Genomic DNA, 20,563 nt, shown 5'->3' on the forward strand with positions numbered 1-20,563 from the left:
GCTGAGGGAAAAGGTGAGTTTTGAGACGAGATTTTAAAAATGCGAGGGAATCAGAATGACGGAGGTTATCAGGGAGCTTGTTCCACGTCTTTGGCGATTGAAAAGAAAACGATCTGTGTCCATAGGTCTTACTCCTGACGTCAGGTATCCTGAGAAGTCGAGAATCAGAGGAAGAACGAAGCTGGCGAGACGGGGTATAGATATGGAGGAGTTCAGAAAGATACTTGGGGCCAGATCCGTTGACTGCAGAAAAGGTCAGAGTGGATAGCTTATAGTCTATTCGATCAGAAACAGGCAACCAGTGGAGAGACTGAAGGAGAGGAGAAACATGGTCAAATTTAGAAGCTCTGCAAATGAGTCAGGCAGCGTTATTCTGAATTCGTTGGAGTCTGTCTAACAGATATTTGGGAAGGCTGGCCAAAAGAGAGTTGCAGTAATCCATTCTCGAGAGAACCAGAGAGCATACAAGTGTCTTGGTTGTATCAGTTGAGAGATAGTGGCGGACAGAGCTGATTCTACGCAGTTCCAAATAGGCAACTTTACAGATATTCGAAATGTGCTGTTGGAAGGAAAGAGACTGGTCTAGGATTACACCAAGACTGCGAACAGAAGGAGAAAGTGAAACAGGTGTGCTATTGATCAGAACAGAGTCAGGAAAGGAAGGTTGTTGACGAAACTTCTTTGGACAGGTTATTATAAATTCAGTCTGATCACCATTTAGTTGCAGCTTGTTGAGAGTCATCCAGTCCTTTAGGCCAGCAATGCACTCCTGTGTTCGAGTCACCAGTGCATCAAATTCAGCTATGGAAGTCGACTGATAAGTTGTGTCCCATCAGCAAAGCTCTCATGCGACATCGCATGATGACTGATGACATCCGACACAGGAGCCGCATACAGCACGAAAAGAACAGGACCTAGGGCGGACCCCTGTGGGACACCATATTTTAGGGCAGATACTCTGGAGTATCTACCATTTACACACACTTTCTGTGTAAGATCTGACAGGTAAGACGTGATCCATGCTAGTACAGTGTCACGAATACCAAAGGAAGTTACAATAAATCTGAAAAGAAAACGTCATTGTGATCGTGAAGCCATTTATAAGTGGCTGACATATGATGCCCCTGTCCAAATGTACCACTTGACAAAGTGATATGTCCAATTATTACAATCAGTTAGGCATCCACTCCGAGGATAAGGTTCAGCAGTTCGAAGCACTGTTGTTAGATTCAACGGTTTCAAACAACTTTTTTTTTCTTTTTTAGGCAGGCGGGGGTGTTGGAGGGGGGCTGACCATAAACACGAGATAGCTACAAAAGTAAAAAGAACACGCATAACTTCTCTGTGTGACCGAGACTTACAAATGACTGTCAACGAGGAGAACAACCGTACTGATTATAACAGATTGGCCATCAAAACGTATCTCTCTCTCCATCTCTCTCTCGCTCGTTCTCTCTCTCCACGTTTTTGTCGACATGTTTGTCAAACTGGTTTGCCAGAGTAAGAGGAAGTGTAATGTACATGTGTAAGTGCTTGTGGCAAAGACAATGCCCCATTCTCACTGCAGCTTTGTCACACACCCATAATCAAAATCCTTTGAAACAAAAGGTGGATCAGTTTATTATCAGATTCCAAATCAAGAGAGAAAATGTGATACAACTTTCTAGGGCAGTGTCAAGCATCGGGGCATCACTACAGCACACATGTACTATGTGAGGGGGATGGGAGGGGGGGGGTCACCATCCCGTGACGTCAAAATACATGTCGTCATCAAGGACGCTACGTCAGCACAACTTGACGTCACCACTGGTACGCGTCGCTGCGCTTTCGGGGCGTTTCAGTTATACTGGATGGCAAAATATACAGCAGGCACATCATCAAACGGCACGTGAGAACGGAGGAACATAAGGAATGAAAAAAATACCAAAGAAATTCTGCAGGGTTATCACAACCATAATATAACATCATACATCGTAAAGAGGCTGCACAAACAGATCGGTGGGACAAGTTCGACAGTGGACAGTAGTAATACACATCAAAACATACACTGATAGAGGAAAAGGGGAGAGACGGGAAGGGGGGTAACAGGTCACACACACACACACACACACGGCTATATCTGAATTCGTCCAGTACGATCCGATACACGGAATGCAGTCAGCACCTAGCCCTACTGATTCAGTGACACAACGGGGCTTCAGTGGCCGGGCGATACACCGCTAGCAAAATAATCGTGCAACATTCCGTGGGGGTCATCAGACAAAACGACTGCGCTGGCGCCTAGACTGACTTGCAGTAATAAGCTGACATTATGATGTGAGTCGTTAGTTACATAAGCTTCCAGCCGTTTTAGAGAACATACAACCACAATCATTAGCACCATCAGTGATCAGCGTGGACCAAAAGAAAAACAAACAAACAAAACACAGATAAACCAAATTACAGAGAACGTTGAGGGCTAAACTAAATAGACACGGATGTTGATGTTGTGTGACTCAAGCGTTTTGTATCTGTTTTGTTGAAATCAGAAGGTGCGTCCGCTCAACCAGTCTCTCTTTCTTTCTCCCTCTCTCTGGCAGTCATTCCTTCCCAATGATCACCTCTCCAAAGCCATGCCCTGTAGCTCAGAATCTCACAGGACGCGCTGGTTATTTACAATTTTTTTTTTTTAATTAAAAAGAGGGTAATAAGCGTTCATTTGAGCTCGCTAGCGCAACCTAAAGAGGAAAATTGTTTCAAATGAATAAATGAATAAATAAATGGACAAATGATTGTTGATAAGGCTAAGCATCTGTCTTCAAATAATGAATATAGGCTAATATTAAGTCTTCAAAATAATTAAGAGGATTATAAACTCAGATTCTTCAAAGAGCCTAAAACTGAACAATTCCGTACAGTTCGTTTAGGAAAAAAGAAAAGTAAGAAGAAGAAGAGAGAAAAAGACGCTGAATAACTAAACGCCGAACGGAGATCAAAGCTGAGGAACTAAATACCTTTCTACACCACCCGCAATCATATTCATACAAAAAGGCGGGAGGCGGTGGGAGGTGTGTGGGGGGAGGGGAGGGGGTGGTGGGGGGCCGAACAAACGGAGTTATCTGCAAGTGATGCAGGCCGCGGGTTAGAAGTTCCCTGACTGTTTTCCTTCCCCAGCCGTTGATCACGTGCCAACAACCACCTCCTGCACAGTGCACTGTGCTCCGGCCTGTCTCTCTCGCTCACACCGCAACCGGCAGGCAGGTAGGCAGGCAGACGGCCCATGCAGGTGAAAGTTCCGCCTGTGTAGAACTCTGAGTGTGTGTGTGTGTGTGTGTGTGTGTGTGTGTGCAGTGCCGCAGTCACGGCGCCGCGCGCCTAAAAAGGTAAGGGCCTTGTCTCTCTCCCTCCCTCCAGCAGCAGCCAGGTGAAAACCTATCCCGAGGCCATCGCACGCGCGTGTCCCGCTGAAGGTTATCTCCCCCTGGTTAACAACGCGGGAGCTCGGAGGTAAAACGCCTCCAGTTTGGTGCTGGTGTCCTTTTTCTTTCTCTTTCGTTTTTTCCCCCCCAGTAGATATCGCGGAAGTGGAGGGTTCTGCAATATACTGCGTAATAAGTGTCAAGAAGAAACGAATGATAGGTATTCAGATGGTCAAAAGTTGATCCGCAGCCAAACACCCGCACACTGACAGGTATACAAGAACTTGAAGCGGTGAGGTGCGCGTGGATGTGTACGAAGGTTAAAACAGAGAGAGAGACAGAGAGAGAGAGAGAGAGAGGCTTAAAACCTCACAACATAACCTACTGCTAGGTGTCACATTTTTTCTTCTTCAAGCCCTCATTACTCAGACTGACAACGACTGATCTTGTCATCGTATTCCATGTACACGATGGATTGCATTCTGAAGAGAGACTGAGGAGAAGTTTGGGGGGACGGAGGGGCGGGGGCGAGGGAGCGGGGAAGGGGGCTGGGGGGGTGGGGGGCGCGTGCAAAAAGCAACAACGAGTGTTGGCCTAATTCATGCATCACTGCTGATGTTGACGGCTTGGAATCGTCAAGAGTTACGCAGTTTATCCAAGTAGGTGGGTGCTGCTTGCCAAAGGATATGGTGACTGCCTCACAGGACTGTTGGCACAAGAATGCTTCCTACATCCCCCCCCCCCCGCCCCCCCCTCCACCCCCGCTCCCCCTCTCTTTTTTTTTTCCTCCTTCCTTCTCTCCTTCCCGCTCATCATATTCGCACCGACTGCTCGAGTACTTTTCTACCCCGTGCCAATTCCATTATTTTTCACATCTTATAAACCCCCGCGAGGCATGTGGCATCACTTGACGTCGGTTCAGTCTGCTTCCTTTATACATTGGCAGTCTATCAGAATTAGAGTGCCACACCCTCCCCCGCTTCCTAACCCAGCCCAACCCACCAACCCTCCCGTTTAAGTTAAGCCTACATTTTGACTGAATATCAGCTGTCTATCTGTGAACACTAATTATTATAGATGTGGTCTATCAGGAAAAAGAATATCAGCAGTTTTCGATTTCTTTCTGATGAAGAATGTTGATGCCCACGGTGCTGGCAGTGGGAAGAATTTGAATACTAAAGTGTTTTCGTTGCTCGTTTGGTTGTGTTATTTTCCAGCAGAGTTAGAAACGGACGGACAGACAGGTGGACGGACTGTCCAGGTTATTTACTAAGAAGAATAAAAATTCTACGGCGCGAACAGAACAATTTTATCCTTGCCCAGTCCTCCGCAAATGCTAGGTGTTTTCATTCTTCTTCTGGCACTGATGTGGATGTGACATACCGGCAACAAAAGGTCACATGACCTGACCTGCTTAACCAATGTGACCTTGACCTCAGCGGTCCGGTCAGCAGATGTCAGTGGGGGGGTCAGGGGGAGGAGACTCATGGCTGACGTCAATGAGTGCAACGGGACCGACATTACACCAAAGATACCAGGGCAATTGCGCCACAGGTTGGAATTCAGCCGGCCTCCCCCACAATATGTGTCCTGAATCCATGATGACGGCCACAATCAGCGGGCCAAGAAACGGGGTCAGTTGCAACACTGACACTCAAGTGATAACCATGAGGGGGGCGGGGGGGGGGGGGGGGAGCCAAGGGGAAGGGGATCAGGGGAAGGGCGGGGGAGAGGGAGGAAAATCCGGGCTGCAACATCCCACGGACTGCGGGGTATCGGAGCCCAGACACAAACCAGGTCAGCTGCAACATGGTCAGCGATGCAACCGATCGGGGACAGGAGCCATTACGCCGTGAGGTGAGCCAGTGGATGGATGATCCACCCCCCCTCCCCCCCGGCCACCTCCCCCCAGCCCCATCCCAGACAGACAGGTGGGGGTGGGGTGGAGGGATGGGCAGGGTGTCCAGAGACACACCTCATCATCCTCCAGGGAGGAGATGTGACGTAAGGCCCCACAGACGAAAACGGACTGGAGCCGTGGACATGGGGACTTGGGGACATGGAGACTTGAGGACTTGGGACATGGGGACTTGGGACATGGGGACATGGGAACTTGGAGACATGGGGACTTGAGGACATGGGGACTTGAGGACATGGGGACTTGAGGACATGGGGACTTGGGACATGGGGACTTGATGACTTGGGACATGGGGACTTGAGGACTTGGGGACTTGAGGACATGGGGACTTGGGACATGGGGACTTGGGGACATGGGGACTTGATGACTTGGGACATGGGGACTTGAGGACTTGGGGACCTGAGGACTTGGGACATGGGGACTTGGGGACTTGAGGACTTGGGGACTTGGGACATGGGGACTTGGGGACATGCGGACTTGAGGACATGGGGACATACAGACTTGGGACATGGGGACTTGAGGACTTGGGACATGGGGACATGGGAACTTGGAGACATGGGGACTTGAGGACATGGGGACTTGAGGACATGGGGACTTGAGGACATGGGGACATGGGACTTGGGGACATGGGGACATGAGGACTTGGAGACATGGGGACTTGGGACGTGGGGACATGGGAACTTGGAGACATGGGAACTTGAAGACATGCGGACTTGGGACATGGGGACTTGGGACATGGGGACATGAGGACATGGGAACTTGGGGACATGGGGACTTGAGGACATGGGGACTTGGGACATGGGGACTTGGGACATGAGGACATGGGGACATGAGGACATGGGGACTTGGGGGACATGCGGACTTGGGGACATGGACATCGACAACTGTAGGCCCAGCATCACCTGATCGTTGGCGCACAGAAGTTTAGAGCAGACACACCTGTAGCAATGGCTGTTCCCTTACGTTTTTTTTACTTTTTTTTTTATAGGGAAAGCAAAAAGTACGGATGCAGACTTGAGGGCGTTTCTAGTCAATCGCCAGGCTTCCCGTTCTGAACTACTGACGACTTTTATCACACGCTATAAACATATATCTATTTATCTGTCTATCAATCTATTTATCTATCTATGTAGATATATATATATATATATATATATATATATATATATATATATATATATAGCTATATTCTAACTTTCAATCATATTTTACCACTCGCACAGAGTGAAGTGATCTGAACAAAATCTTGTCTGTTCTTTTTTCACAGTTTGAGCCACATCCCCCATTTCCCCCTTTTTTCAAATTTCTTTTTCGTTTTAAAGACGAACTCGAGTCATTTCATTACATGGGATGTCAGTGATCAGATTTAATGCATCTGTGACGTAGAACGAGAAATAAGAAGGCAGTATGTCAGAGGGTGGGAAAGGAGTGTGTGTGTGTGTGTGTGTGTGTGTGTGTGTGCGCTTTCATTTCGAACGCTCGGTATAATGTTCTGCAACAATGGGTGCTGATGCATAGGACAGCTACAGGCAACTAGGAAAGGAGCTAGTTGTGACACGTAAAGATGTCAAAAGTGGATCGTTTTGGTTTTTTTTTCTTCTGGCAAAGACAGATGGTATCAAAACTGTCCATCACCACCTCCTACCTGTCTGTGCGTGTGTGCACGCGCGCGCGAGCGTGTGTGTGTGTGTGTGTGTGTGTGTGCTGACCCAAAGCAGCAAGAGAACTGGCAATCATCCCAGAGAACAGCGGCAACATGATACACTGTGTGCTGTGCCCATCACACCCCTTTCCCCGCCAGTTCTGCTGCCATGGCAACCAGATCAAGGATAATGCGGAGCTTATGCTGCTGCATGCTCCTATGGTCTTGGCAAAGCATGTCGTCTGTATGCTGCGGGATGCAACTGCGCACGTGCACGCACTCACACACACACGCGCACATTCATATGCATCTTGAAAACACATGTAGCCTACTGGCGCACGCAAATACACATGTTTGAACATTGTAAATAAGCGATATGCAAGGGTGAAGTGCAGCACTTAGTGTGTAGCTTGTGCTGATTATTTGTCAAGGTGAGCGTGCGCAGGTGCTGTGCTAGCAAACGCCTAGACAGTCCACAGGTAGTGGAGTTAACACAGGCCAACATTCAAAACAAACGAGGCAAAATGAAGGAAGTCAACAGTATCATCCAATACTGTCTTTTTAACGAATCAAAACAAAATGGCTTTGGAAGACGTGTTAAAAATTATGTACACTTCAGCATCGTAGCTGTACAGAATCACACACACAGACACACACACACACACGTACACACTGTTATTAATTATGGCCAAACCAAACCCGGGCATCAAACCTCATACCTCTGCGTAATATATACATAGGAGCAAAAACAACTATACACACATGCGAGGGATAATAAAAATTCTCTCTTGAAAGAAGAACTGTCGATCTGACACAAACTTACCACACACCATTATCTCAGTTCTGTTTGCAAAGTCCTGGTCAGCTTTCTGTGAACCATCCTGAACACTGCACGTGAACACGTAGACTTGAACCGTATACATCAGGCACACGTTATTATTTTCTAGTTTTGTTTTGTTTTTTTACATCACTTGGGTACGCAAATTCAACAACAAAGAAAGACTTCAAAATGAATCACACAACTGCCAATTATTCAAATGGATTTTCAAAACTTAGCCCTCCTCCCAACACTCACTTCACCTGCCCCATCCCATCCCCCCAACCAAAAAATAAATAAATAAAAATAAAATAAAAAAGGGAAGAAAAAAAAAAGAAAAAAGCGCGCAGATAATACATATCTAGTAACCGCCGGCTAACAGACACACACACATCATTTCAACAATGCAGCTCAACGAAAGATGGTTCAAATATATTTACAAGCTTATTATTATCAAAAGTTTAGTTAACGGCGCTTGTGTTTGTTTTCTGTTTTTATAAAGTGCGTATACATGTCTTCTGCTTCAGTACCCTCAGGCACGTCCACTCCTGCCTTTTGCAGCGCACAGTTTTTACCTGCCATCCCCAGCAGCCCAAGTGGGTGTCCATGGAACTGGCAGTGACTTCAGGAACGTGGGTACTCCGTCACAGATTGAAAATGATTTCGTTAATTAACCTCGAAAAGCCAGCCATCCCCTCTAACTAGGTCACAGACCACAGCGGGGCAGTTATGATTAAAAGCCTATCGCCTGTCTCTGTGCTAAAAGTCTTTGCATACCACCCCCACCACAAGACCCGGTCCCGCTCCTCTCTGAGCCATCTTCCGGTCCCAGGGACAGAGGTCCAGTTGCCGCATCAAACCTCTCTCTCAGCTTCCGCTCTTTCAGCAGTAGGACTCAGCAAGCCACTTCTGTGGACACAGGGCTGTTACATCACACACCCCGTCCTGGTTCCCCCTCAGTGCTGACAGCTCCCAGTTGCTGGACCCGAAATTGTTCCTCTACATGTCGATTCGACACCATGTCGTTACACCCCTGCTTCTGACTCCCACTATACCGTTCTCTTTTTTAATTAAGGTTGAAGTGAACAGAAAACTGTTTGGCATATTCACGTTTGCTCAACAGCAGCTTTTCTAGAACTAGCGAGCCTTGCTCTTGTAGCGACTTCCGGGCTTTCCTGAAGCTGCCGTTCGGGGCAACAGCCGTGCATTATTTCTGTTAGCTGTGGCTCTTGTGTTACATGATGGTCAGATGCCATCACACTCTACAGGGCTGACACATCACACACCTTCCTTTCAGCTAACCAGGGACAGAGAGAGGAATACAAAGTACAAGATACTTCTCGGAAAACTATGTCAGTGAAACCTTCAACATGTCACATTGACGCATAAAAAAGAAGAATGAGGAAGAGGAGGAAAAAACACCAGCACCAGTGTAACGAAAAGTCCAATAAAATGGAAAACATGGTGGAAAGAACTGAATGAACACGTCTGATGAACATGTGACAACATCATTTCATGACATGATACATCAACTGTAATAAACCATGTCCCCTCAAAACTTCCGCCTGACAAAAAATAATGTCCTTTTTCTCTCTCCATCTGCTCATTTCCCATTCTTTTAGGTCACATGTGTATCCAGTTTCAAACCGATGATGGCAAAGGTGACATAATATCATTGCGGCTACTGCACTGGTGAAAGAAGAATAAAGACAATGCATGAATCAGATCAGCATTGTGAAGTCCTTAAAACTATGATCATTACTGTAGTGATATATTTTGTTGTTGTTGGGGCTTTGGTACAGAATGACGCGACAAAATATAGTAACATTTATCCAAACGTTGGAGCGAGACCAAAGTTGGATGATACAAAAGATAAAGCCATCAATGGCAGTAATCGTGATGGTGAGGATGAAGATATAATACAACTGGCAACGATAGTCGTGAAGATTATTTGAGGAAAAAAAGAAACGAAAAAAAAAGAACGGAAATTACATCAGACATAAGAAAAATAACTGAAGGGTCGGGACCCATCCCGATTTTGAGGACCCCATACCGATGTTAGATCAGATCTTTGAAAAACGAAAGTGTAAGATCAAGCTTTTTAGATCATGGAGACCTGAACCAAGGAAAAGGAGATAGAGAAAAAACAAAACAAAAAAAACACACACCAAAAGAACAAAACGAATGAGCAGATCCTGAGAGATGGTTAAAAAAAAAACAACAAAAAAAAAACATCGGAGAAAATGCTCGAAACCAGACAACAAAACAGCAATCGCGTTCTTCAAAAAAAAAAAAAAAAAAAAGAACAAAAAAAGAACAAGAAAACAACTCTTCTCTCTACCGCACGCCGCGCCGCGCCGCCAAGACACGCGTCATGACGCGGCGCGTGCGCGACGTGCTGTGGTCAAGGCGCTATCTCTCTCTACAAGTCACTCGCGCCGGGCAGCTCCTCGGGCGAGTAGAGAGCGTGAGCGGCGGCTCCGGCCGGACTGTGGTGAGGGGGGTAGGCACTGTCAAAGTCACTGGAGGCCCAAGAGGCCGACATGGAGGCCGGGCATGAGTGGTGGGACGGCTCGGCGGCGGGCGGCGCCGCGTTGTTCCAGGCGCGTGGCCGCGGGTTGTAGTCCCCGAAGTGGACGCGGTTCTGTCCGCCGCGTGGCGCCGCCGCCTCCACCGGGTAGTCCTGAGCGGCGGCGTAGAGCGGCTGTTGTTGGGGCTGGGAGGAGGCCATGGACCCCGCTGTCAAGTCAACACGGACCACCAGTCATTTGGGCGTGTAGTGCACACAAAAACACACAACATGCGTGTGTATAGATGCTAGGTACATACATTCAGGCCTTAGTTCCACACACGTCCACCTCCCCTAACCCGCTTTAAAACACACACACATGTAAATATGCAAATATCCAAACATGTATAAATATGATAGATAAAATTAACAGCTGTGGATAACCCTTGTATGACAGTCAGTCGTGTCCGACTACTAGTATGACCATCAGAACAGCAGAGGAGGTAACTGCTGTCCCATCTATCTCTGGGCTAGAATTTGATCATAGTGCAGAGTGTCTTGCCCAAGTTACATCCCCACTCTCTCGGCCAAGAGGGTTTTAGGACAGTCGGCGCCGGATTGTTCCCAATGACCAGCTAGCCCCCCAAGGCTGCAGCACTACCAGCCAGTGCAATCTTGCTTCCTAGTTTGAGAGTCATAGTCCTTCACAATAGACCAAGCTGTAAATGACTTCCCACTGCAATGGAGAAACCATTGATCATACAGCTCCCACTTTGCTGTTGGCCCAACTGTAAGCTTGTAGTAAATCTGTGATACAAGCTGAGCGTTAGCATGACAAACCTGAATAACCTTTAGGAGTCTTAGAATGGTTATAAAATTTTGGAGACTATAGTTTTCTCAGTGGCGGAGGGTAGGGGTACGACATACGATCATAATTTGTCATTTAGCCAACATGCAGTGATATGTTCTCGCTACGAGCTAATGGTGGTGGTGGTGGTGGGGTGGGGGGGGGGAGCAACAACAACAAAGATACAAAAACAAACAAACAAAAAACTCATACAGTTGTAACACGTGATTTACAACACAAACACCACAAGTACAGCTGACTCCTGTGTTAGCTCCCATCCTGCCCTTCTTGTTAACGACTCGATGTGCATGTAGCAAAGGAAATGATTGCTGACTATGAATAAACAAACGATCATTCAAACAGCAAGTGTTAAATGCCAAAGCTTGCGCGAACTGGCTTTCTCCTGCCTACGCACATAGGTACCAGGATAAGTGCGCGGGCGCACGCACTAATCAAACAAACTAACATGCACACTCATGCATTATTAACATTAGCAGGTATTCACATCCATGTAGAGATACAGTTTTATTTATATGTCATCGATAACAGGAGAGAAAAAAAAGGTAAGCAAAACAAAACATACAGCAAACCAAAACCCACTCCCACCCCCCAAATGCCAGGTTCTGAAACAACTGCAGATGGTTATTTTCTTTCGAAAGACCAATAACGAAAACAAACGCCAGAAAGCAAAACTTCTAACCAACAAAACATCAACAACAAACCAACAAAAAAATAATTATGCACAACAAGCCTGCCAGCCAGTCCTTACCCCCACCCTCCCCCTACAAACAAACAGAACACATGACACTAGAACACAGACAATAAACCCACGTTCAGACCGAAAACAACTGACGACATACCAATAAAGTACACCCTGTTAAAACAAACAACAACACCGAAACATTCAAAGAGTAAAAGAACAGACAGATTAAAAACACACAAAACAAAAAGAAAAAAAAAAAGAGAGATCAAGCTCAGTTTCAGTTTCCTTCTCTCAAGGAAGTGTATCTGCGTTCGGACAAATCCCTAATTTTACGCTACACCACATCTGCTATCTGCTCGGCAGATGCCTGACCCGCACGCATAACCCAACGCGCTTAGTCAGGAGTTAAGCGAATGCATAATATATATATATATATATATATATATATATATATATATATATATATATATATATGTGTGTGTGTGTGTGTGTGTGTGTGTACCTACCACAGTTGATTTCTTCCACAGAATATTGCAAGAGGACAAACACTTTTGTTGCCACGGGTTCTTTTTCAGTGCGCCAAGTGCGTGTTGCACACGGGACCTCGGTTTATCGTCTCATCCATACGAGTTTAATTTTCCAGTGTACTGGCAGATAAGCGTCTCAACCATTCTGCCACCTTCTCCAAAAAAACAAGTAAGAACACACATTCAAACAAAATAGCAGCGCCGTGCCTTTCAAAATTTCAGACTTTCTTGTTACTAATAGATAAAAGGAACATACACACCAAAGCGACGCAAAACCGATTCAAATTAAACGCCGGCACATGCAAACAAGTGAAAATCTGAATACTTCTCGGTCTTTAATCAAGGGGCATTGTGTACTGCTCAAGCCTTTTTTTATCAGTTTTTTTCTTCTTTTTTTCACAGGAATAGACAGAACACTTTAACACAAATACACCAACCAACCAACAAACAAAAACGAAAAGAAACGAAAAAAGAGAGCAGTACAACAACATAGCAGAAACAAGGGGGACAATCCGTACCTGTGTCCGGCAGATCTCCCCCAGAGGGGCACCATCCCCTGGCCAGGCGGTTGAAGTCGCGGCCCTTGAGCAGGGGCAGGGTGGAGGCGGTCCTCAGGTCCGTCTTGGGCCCCGTCACGGGGGGCGGGTTGAGGGGAGTCAGCACCTCCCGGCTGGGCTGGGCCGCCGGCTTGGACGGCGTGTACTTGAGGATCTGGTTCATCTTCTGCATGCGCTCCATGTCGCTGAGGTGCTGGAAGGCCGAGTCCACGCTGCCCTCTTGGGCCGCCTCCCAGGGCGACTTGCTGGACTTGAGCGGCGCCGTGCCCAGCATGTCCTCCAGGCGGCTGGGCTTGGGCCCCGCTATCTTGGCGTTGCTCTCATCGATGATGAACTTGTCGGCGCGGTTCTTGCGCCGCTCGAACAGCTTGCCCCCGCGGCCCTTGTGGGCCTTGAGGTCGGCGGCGATGTCGAAACAGGTGCCGGGGGACACGGTGCGGTGGTCGCACTTTTGGGCCTGCAGCCGGTAGCGCTCGAACTCGTCCTTCTTCATGCTCATCTTGGTGTTTCGCTCGGGGCTGGTGACGCGGTGCTTCAGATTGGGGATGCGGAACATGAACAGCTGCTTGCTGCCGCCCTCCTCCGCGTCCAGCTCGCTCTCCAACTCATCGATGTTGGCGACGTCGCCGGCGCCGGAGGATGACCACTCGCCGTGCCCGCCTTCGTGCACCCACTTGCTCGACTTGCGCTTGCGCTTGGCGAACATCTTGGCGCCGCGCGCCCTCTTGTTGGCGGCTGACGTCAGCGAGTTGGAAATGAGGCGACACAGCTTCATCTGCTCCTCGATGGTGGGGTACTTGTGCGTAGGGTCCTCGTAGAAGGCAGAGTCCGCGTACAGCTTCTCTGCACGTGCACAACAACACAGGTAACACGGCGCTCGTTAAAGGGCCTCCACATTTTTTAACAATCATGCTTTTGCAGGGATTTTAATTAAAACAGACGACTTGATTTTTCTTTAGCTGCTGCAGCTGTTTGTGTTGGGTGGTTACCGTGCAAACTGATACCACGATACGAGGAGACCAAGGTAAGAGAAAGAGAAAGGGGGAGGATAGGGCTGGGTGGGGAGGGTATGAAGGTGGAGGAAGGGGGATGGGTGAAGAGGGTGGTGGAGGAGGACTTGGACCGGGTGCCAAGTGATACAGAGCGGCAGGCAGGCGAGAGAATGATTGGCAGTGCTGTGGAGGATGGTACCAAGTCACCGCCTGCAGGTAATCACAGCAAACAGCTGCCATGGCAACCACCACTGCAACAGTTGGCCTGTAACAATGTTCTCTGTGATAGGTGTGAGTGTGTGTGTGTGTGTGTGTGTGTATGATTTGTGTTAGTGAGTGTGCGCTCACGCCGACAGAAACCCCGAAGGGAGAGAGAGCACGAGCCTCATCTTGGCGGTGCTCTGAAAACAGAGAGAGGAATGAAAACGTGAAGGAAGAGACATGAGAGAGAGAGAGAGAGAGAGAGAGAGAGAGAGAGAGAGAGAGTGGGTGGGCGGGGGTGGGGGTGGGACACACACAGAAAGACGCACAGAGAGAGAACGTGTGTATGTGTGTGACACACACACACACACACACACACACACAGAAACTAACAGATGCATATTTGTGAAGAAGGGACGAGAGAAAGAGAGAGAGACAGACAGAGAGAGAGAGAGAGAGACAGACAGACAGACAGAGACAGAGAGAAAGACAGAGCCAGAGAAAGACAGAGAGACAGAGACAGGAATGAGATGCGTTACACAAACATCAGGGGGAGGTAGCCCCAGTGCCAGTACGTGTTATAGTGTCCGTGTGGCAGCTACATGACTGCTGACACTGACCACTGACCAACACGACTCTCCACAGGTGAACATATACAGATGTGTGTGTGTGTGTGTGTGTGTGTGTGTGTGTGTGTGTGTGTGTGTGTGACTGCGTGTACCATTCCCACAGTTCGTATGGCTGGTAGGATCCCAACCGATCCCCACTCCTACCGCTTTGTTTCTTTGTCTCTCTCCCTCGTCCCCCCCCCCCCCCCTCCTCTCTCTCTCTTTGTGTATGTGGGTGGGTGTATAGGTGGGTTGACGGGTAGACTGGATGGTAGGTGTGTGTATCTCTCGCTCATTCTAGCACGGTGAGTTGGTGCCAAGCCGGTATAGATAGCAGCAGCAGCAGCAGCCACGGCAAAAACAATAACAACATACACTCCCGAACGCACACACAAATAGACACACACGGACACAGACAGACACGCGCAAACGCACACGCACAAATGCACATCGATTAAAAATATCGAATGGACTTCTGACTTGGTATGTTATGGAAATTTTCAAAATGAGCACGTTGAACCAAAGTTGAGTCACAGTGTTAAATGTTGGCTTCGTCATTTACGTTCACACTGGGTAGAGAGTTCCAGGGTGAAATAACTTTATATTCTGTATTTCTCGTCTACTTTGCCTCGCACTTTATATTCTCTTTTTCGTACACGTTATCAAAGATAATTCAGACACTCACCGCGCGACATTTTAAGGGCCGCTTGAATAAGACATAAATAGTAGACACCCGATTCGCTCTAACACAAAACAAAAAAGAAAGGCAAGGCCTTCAAGACTCACTTGTGATACACTTTTTAAAAAAATCCAAGCTTTTTATGTATTGAGTATAATGCATTTACTGTTATATTTATATTTTTTGTATTATCTAAACTTGGCACTTTGATCTGCTATTCGACCCAACCAAAGATCTATCATTATTATCATTTTTTGTTCAAACAGGAACTTCTTTTGCTAAGCGTGGAAGTTTTATTTATTGCAAACGTTTTGGTGTAGGCAGTAAAACAAGGGAAATTACTCTGCTGGGGAACTTAGGTTGCTTTAAACTGATCTTTCTCATCTTAAACATTACATTTTGAAATTATACTCAATACATAAAAAGCTTGCATTTAAAAAAAAAAGTGCATCACAAGTGAGTCTTGAAGGCCTTGCCTGTCTTGTTTCAAAATGTAATGTTTAAGATGAGAAAGATCAGTTTAAAGCAAATTAACTCCACTAGCATTACATAGTAATTTCCCTTTTTTTCTATCTGCACCAAAACGTTTGCAAATAAATAAAGCTTCCATGCTTAGCAAAAGAAGTTCCTGTTTGAGCCAAAAATGATAATAATGACTGCTCTAGCTGTTGGGTCAGAATATCAGATCAAAGTGCCAAGTTTAGAGAATACAAAAAATATAAATATAACAGTAAATGCAGTTTGCATATAATTAGGCTTCATTCTTTATTTTTTTGTGCCCATCCCAGAAGCGCAATATTGTTTTAAACAAGATGACTGGAAAGAACTGAATTTTTCCTATTTTTATGCCAAATTTGGTGTCAACTGACAAAGTAGTTGCAGAGAAAATGTCAATGTTAAAGTTTACCACGGACACACAGACACACAGACACACACACACACAGACAACCGAACACCGGGTTAAAACATAGACTCACTTTGTTTACACAAGTGAGTCAAAAACGAAATTGCTGATGAAAAGAAGTAAGCAAAGTCCTCATCAGAAAAACAAAACAAACTGCCTGGAACCACATCTGATTTTAGTTCTATCATTCGTCAGCGTGAGGATTTCAACTGACGCTGACGTCATTTTCTTCGTTCGTCACATATAATGCTACAATCGTAAGTTTTATCATACAATCGTACTGCCATAGCGTTGGGATGAATTTAGATCATGCACTTTAAAAGATACAAAGCAGATTTTTATCGTCGACCTCACGCAGTTGGCTCTGCTGGCGGCTTGTGCCGAGTTGGAATCTATGTTTGTAACACACACTATTTGACTTGTTATCTCTTTCATCATACCTGAAAGCTACAAGTATTATATACTTGCAGAATCGTCGCAGTTCCTTGTTTACATCTATACCATTAATGTTTGCCTACGTTAAACTGATTTGACGCAATTAGAAAAAAATCTGCTACGAACATTAAAAGTACTCAGTTTCAGGTTATTTAAATTAAGTTTACGAATTCATCTATGATAATCAATACTTCATTTTATACTGATTAGAAAGGTGGTGTTGAGCTTTTTCATTTGCGACTAATCCGATATAAATCGGTTCAGGAATCATTAAGAAATCTATCATTGAACACCTATCAACAAACACAAATTTGCTCAATTTATGCTTGGCCAGTGGCGATTTGCTTGCAGCTGTAAAGTGTGGTCACTGTGGTCCGCGTGACCTGCATAAACAGCGCCCAGGGTGTGGGCACTGGTCAATTTTGGCATAGCCTGCCCTGTGTGAGTGTCACACACAGACGGCTGCCTAGTGATAAGAAACTCTAGGGAGAGCTGGACAGTACAAGATCTTCAGAGAAGAAGCCCCCCTCAGTCAAGTGTTTTGGCCCTTAACTCCTTACACTCTAAGGGGGCCGAGCCGCACGCAGGTCATGACTCCTGGATGTCCTTGTATTGCCGCCCCTTTTTTTTCCTGGTCCTCAGCAGGTTCGAACCCGCACTTCCAGGGTGGTCGCCACTTCAGGACTGATTCACCTTTTCTGGCAGACGTTTTAACCACTGAGGTATCGTACGCCTAGTTTGCATAGGGAAATTTATTATTTTCATTCCTCCACGACCAGATCCAGCTGGAACTCTTTTCTGTTGCTTCTGCCATTGCCTTGAGAGCATGTGTCCTCTCTCTGGCAGAAATCGACAGCTGTTTCATGAGGTTGTAGGCAGATGCGCTCACAAACCCTCTTGCACCAATCTCTGTGGCGAGGTCTTTGGCTTGGAAGCCAGATTATCTCAGGCTGCTGGCTAGACTAGCATACTTCTCAATCTTCTTCTTCCATTCTGCTTTCGTATGGCACAGTGAGCTCAATCAGAATCGCTTGTTTCGTTGCCTTGGAGTGGAGTACTATGTCAGGTCTCATGCCGCTCTTGCTGATGATTTCCGAGTGTTTCTTCCCCTCTGGCAGGTCGACTGTGCATTCCCAATCTTCGGTACCACCAAGCATCCCACGTTTCCATGCTTTGGATGTTACAGCTGTTCCTGGCCAGACTTTATTGCCTTCTGCAGAGCGGAACTCTACTGGAAAATCTGGTGGGTTGGTGCTCCTTGGACAGTGCTCACCACGTGTGCAATTTCTTTTAGCACTTGGTTGTGCCTCCATGTGTACTGTCCTTGGCTCAACGCCGCTTTGCATGAGCTGAGGACATGTTCCACTGTTTGTTTGCCATGGCGGAGTGGGCACGCAGGGTCATCTGCTTTCTCTCATTTCACCAAGTTTGTATTCGAGGGAAGGAGGTCGTACACAGATCTTAGGATGAAGCTGATCCTCAGAGGGGCCATGTTCCACATATCGCTCCAGAGTGCACTTTCCCATGTTGTCCACTGCCCCTGCTGGCCTTGCTGGACTGCCTTCTGGACTCTTTTATCATCCTCTTCCTTCTTGATCTCCTGTATGGTCATGTCTCTTTTTGCTTTCCCCTTTGCCTTGGACCACAATTCCATCTTTGTCGATCCCAGGCCCTGTCTGTTGGTTTGGGTGTGTCCTATTATTTCCTTCGTCTTGAGACTTTCTTTCGCTGCACTGACTGCCTCCCTGACTTTCCATTTTCTGCCAGTCTGCCTAACATTCCACTGCACTGTCTTCTTTTCTTCCTCCCTTCTTTTCCTAATTAACTATTGTAATAAGACAATATAGAACCCTTTGTGACTGGCTCTATATATTATGTCCTTGTAGCCTGTGTGAGGATTTTTCAATCCTTTCACTCTTTCTATCTCTTCAATCCTTTCAATCCATTTTTATTAACCACCCCCCTTGTCACGGTCGTTGACAAAACTGGCATCGCCAACAGGATCCATTGAGGGATCTTTTTAATTCTTTAATCCTATTATCCAAATTAAAACCACAACAAACAAACAAAAAACTCTTTCCAGTCAGCCTATTACATTTGGCGCTTCCGAACAGGGATCTTTTAACGCTTAAACTCTTTTATCAAAATCAAAAACAACAAGAACCCCTTACCACTGACTCCACCACACAAACAAATAAATACAAGAGAGGCAAGGCCTTCAAGACTCACTTGTGACTGAGAGTAAAACACACAAGCTTTTCATGTATTGAGTATCACTTCAAAATGTAATGTTTAAGATGAGAAAGATCAGTTTAAAGCAAATTAAGTCCCCTAGCATTAATTACAGAGTAATTTCCCTTCTTTACTAACTGCACCAAAACGTTTGCAAAATAAATAAAACTTCCATGCTTAGCAAAAGAAGTTCCTGTTGAAAAAAAAAAAGAAGATAATAATGACTGCTCTTGTTGTTGGGTCAGAATATCAGATCAAAGTGCCAAGTTTAGAGAATACAAAAAATATAAATATAACAGTAAATGCAGTTTGCATATAATTAAGCTTAATTATTTATTTTTTTTGTGCCCATCCCAGAGGTGCAATATTGTTTTAAACAAAACGACTGGAAAGTACTGAATTTTTCCTATTTTTATGCCTAATTTGGTGTCAACTGACAAAGTATTTGCAGAGAAAATGTCAATGTTAAAGACACACACGGCCACACAGACCCACACACACACACAGACAACCGAACACCGGGTTAAAACATAGACTTACTTTGTTTACACAAGTGAGTCAAAAAGGGTAGGACAATTTCCAAATAACTTATTCCTGAACAGTGTAAGAGAGAGAGAGAGAGAGAGAGAGAGAGAGAGAGAGAGAGAGAGAGTATGCATCGTTAGGACCAAGAGAAACTGACTAAACCGATTAATATAACCAGACTTATAATGTCAGCTGGCCAGTTCCTCGAAGGTGCTTTTGTGCTTTGTTGTTGTTGCTGCTGTTTATGATTAAGTGAGTGTTGGTCTTCTTCTTCTCCTTCTTTCTTTCTTTTATTTGTTTTTGTATTCATACAAAATCAGTTTCAGTGACATCCGAGAGAAACTGTAGTAACTAATTATCAGTATGATACGAATGATCGAATGACTTTTTTTCGACAATGTAATAATGCGTAGAAACGTCAAGAGAGAGAGAGAGAGAGAGAGAGAGAGAGAATATTCACATTCGCATGCGCACACACACTCGCACTGGTTATCCATAATTTACACAAGGACAGGACGACCATCCAACTCAAACAGTCACGAAAAGAGAAACAAAGTAATTCGTATAAAGTTATGTGATCGACACAAGGGTCGTCGTAATTACACTTAATAAAGATCATCTATCCAACTTTAATTTCTTCCCCCCCCCCCCCCCCCCCCCCGACTATCCTAAGCAACGGCCATAAATCTGGCTAGTTATATCATCATCATTTTCGCAAAATGTCAAAAACACACTAGTACAGTCACTTTTCTTTGAAATTTCTTCGTGGGTAAAGCCCCTTTTCTTGAAACGGGCTAAATACTAGGAAGGTAGTCCAAACCCACTTCGTCGGATTTTCGTCGGGACTCCCCGGTTATTTTCAGCGAGAACCGCGTGCGCATGCGCGTCTCCATTGCCGGTTTTTCTTGGTCAGCGAAATGGTAATATTTCGTGGTGTAAATCGCCTGTTCCGACAAAAGGATTTTGAACTATTTTGGTGAGTATTTTTTGTTGTTGTAAATTACCAAGTTATTTTTCATTTTATAATTACACCAGTTATTTGTAATCTTCTATGTTTACTTTGAGCGTG

General features: G+C 45.8%; 2 protein-coding genes across 8 annotated transcripts in view; both read right to left on the minus strand.

Moving 5' to 3' along the window:
• Positions 1 to 1,592: 1,592 nt before the first annotated feature.
• Positions 1,593 to 7,332, minus strand: LOC143292841 (uncharacterized). Of its 2 annotated transcripts, none has more exons than XM_076603462.1 (2): positions 6,125 to 7,332; positions 1,593 to 6,078 (listed from the first exon to the last, which is right to left on the minus strand). In XM_076603462.1, exons 1-2 carry the CDS (start codon positions 6,213 to 6,215, stop codon positions 5,378 to 5,380), a joined length of 792 nt encoding a protein of 263 aa, XP_076459577.1. In that variant the 5' UTR covers positions 6,216 to 7,332; the 3' UTR covers positions 1,593 to 5,377. The 2 variants fall into 2 exon arrangements, with proteins under 2 accessions (XP_076459577.1, XP_076459578.1); XM_076603463.1 differs by having other exon boundaries at positions 1,593 to 5,489; positions 5,607 to 7,332.
• Positions 7,333 to 7,483: 151 nt separating this feature from the next.
• The window catches only part of LOC143292840 (uncharacterized), a 104,642-nt gene continuing 91,562 nt past the window's right edge, over positions 7,484 to 20,563 (minus strand). For all 6 annotated transcript variants that reach the window (XM_076603456.1, XM_076603461.1, XM_076603457.1 and 3 more), the window contains exons 5-6: positions 12,880 to 13,761; positions 7,484 to 10,514 (exon numbers count right to left, since the gene is read on the minus strand). In XM_076603456.1, coding sequence (XP_076459571.1) covers positions 10,198 to 10,514; positions 12,880 to 13,761 — 1,199 coding nt within the window. In that variant the 3' untranslated portion in view covers positions 7,484 to 10,197. The remainder of the gene's footprint in view (positions 10,515 to 12,879; positions 13,762 to 20,563) is intronic.

The sequence above is a fragment of the Babylonia areolata genome, chromosome 18, assembly GCF_041734735.1.
Source record: "Babylonia areolata isolate BAREFJ2019XMU chromosome 18, ASM4173473v1, whole genome shotgun sequence".
NCBI classification, from domain to species: Eukaryota; Metazoa; Mollusca; class Gastropoda; order Neogastropoda; family Buccinidae; genus Babylonia; species Babylonia areolata.

Excerpts from the sequence above, each read along its gene's own strand:
- LOC143292841 (XM_076603462.1), bottom strand. The coding sequence starts at position 6,215 with ATGCTGGGCCTACAGTTGTCGATGTCCATGTCCCCAAGTCCGCATGTC. Across the intron at positions 6,079-6,124 it reads TCCCCATGTCCTCATGTCCC|CAAGTTCCCATGTCCTCATG; the intron begins AAGTCCCCATGT and ends TCCCCATGTCCC.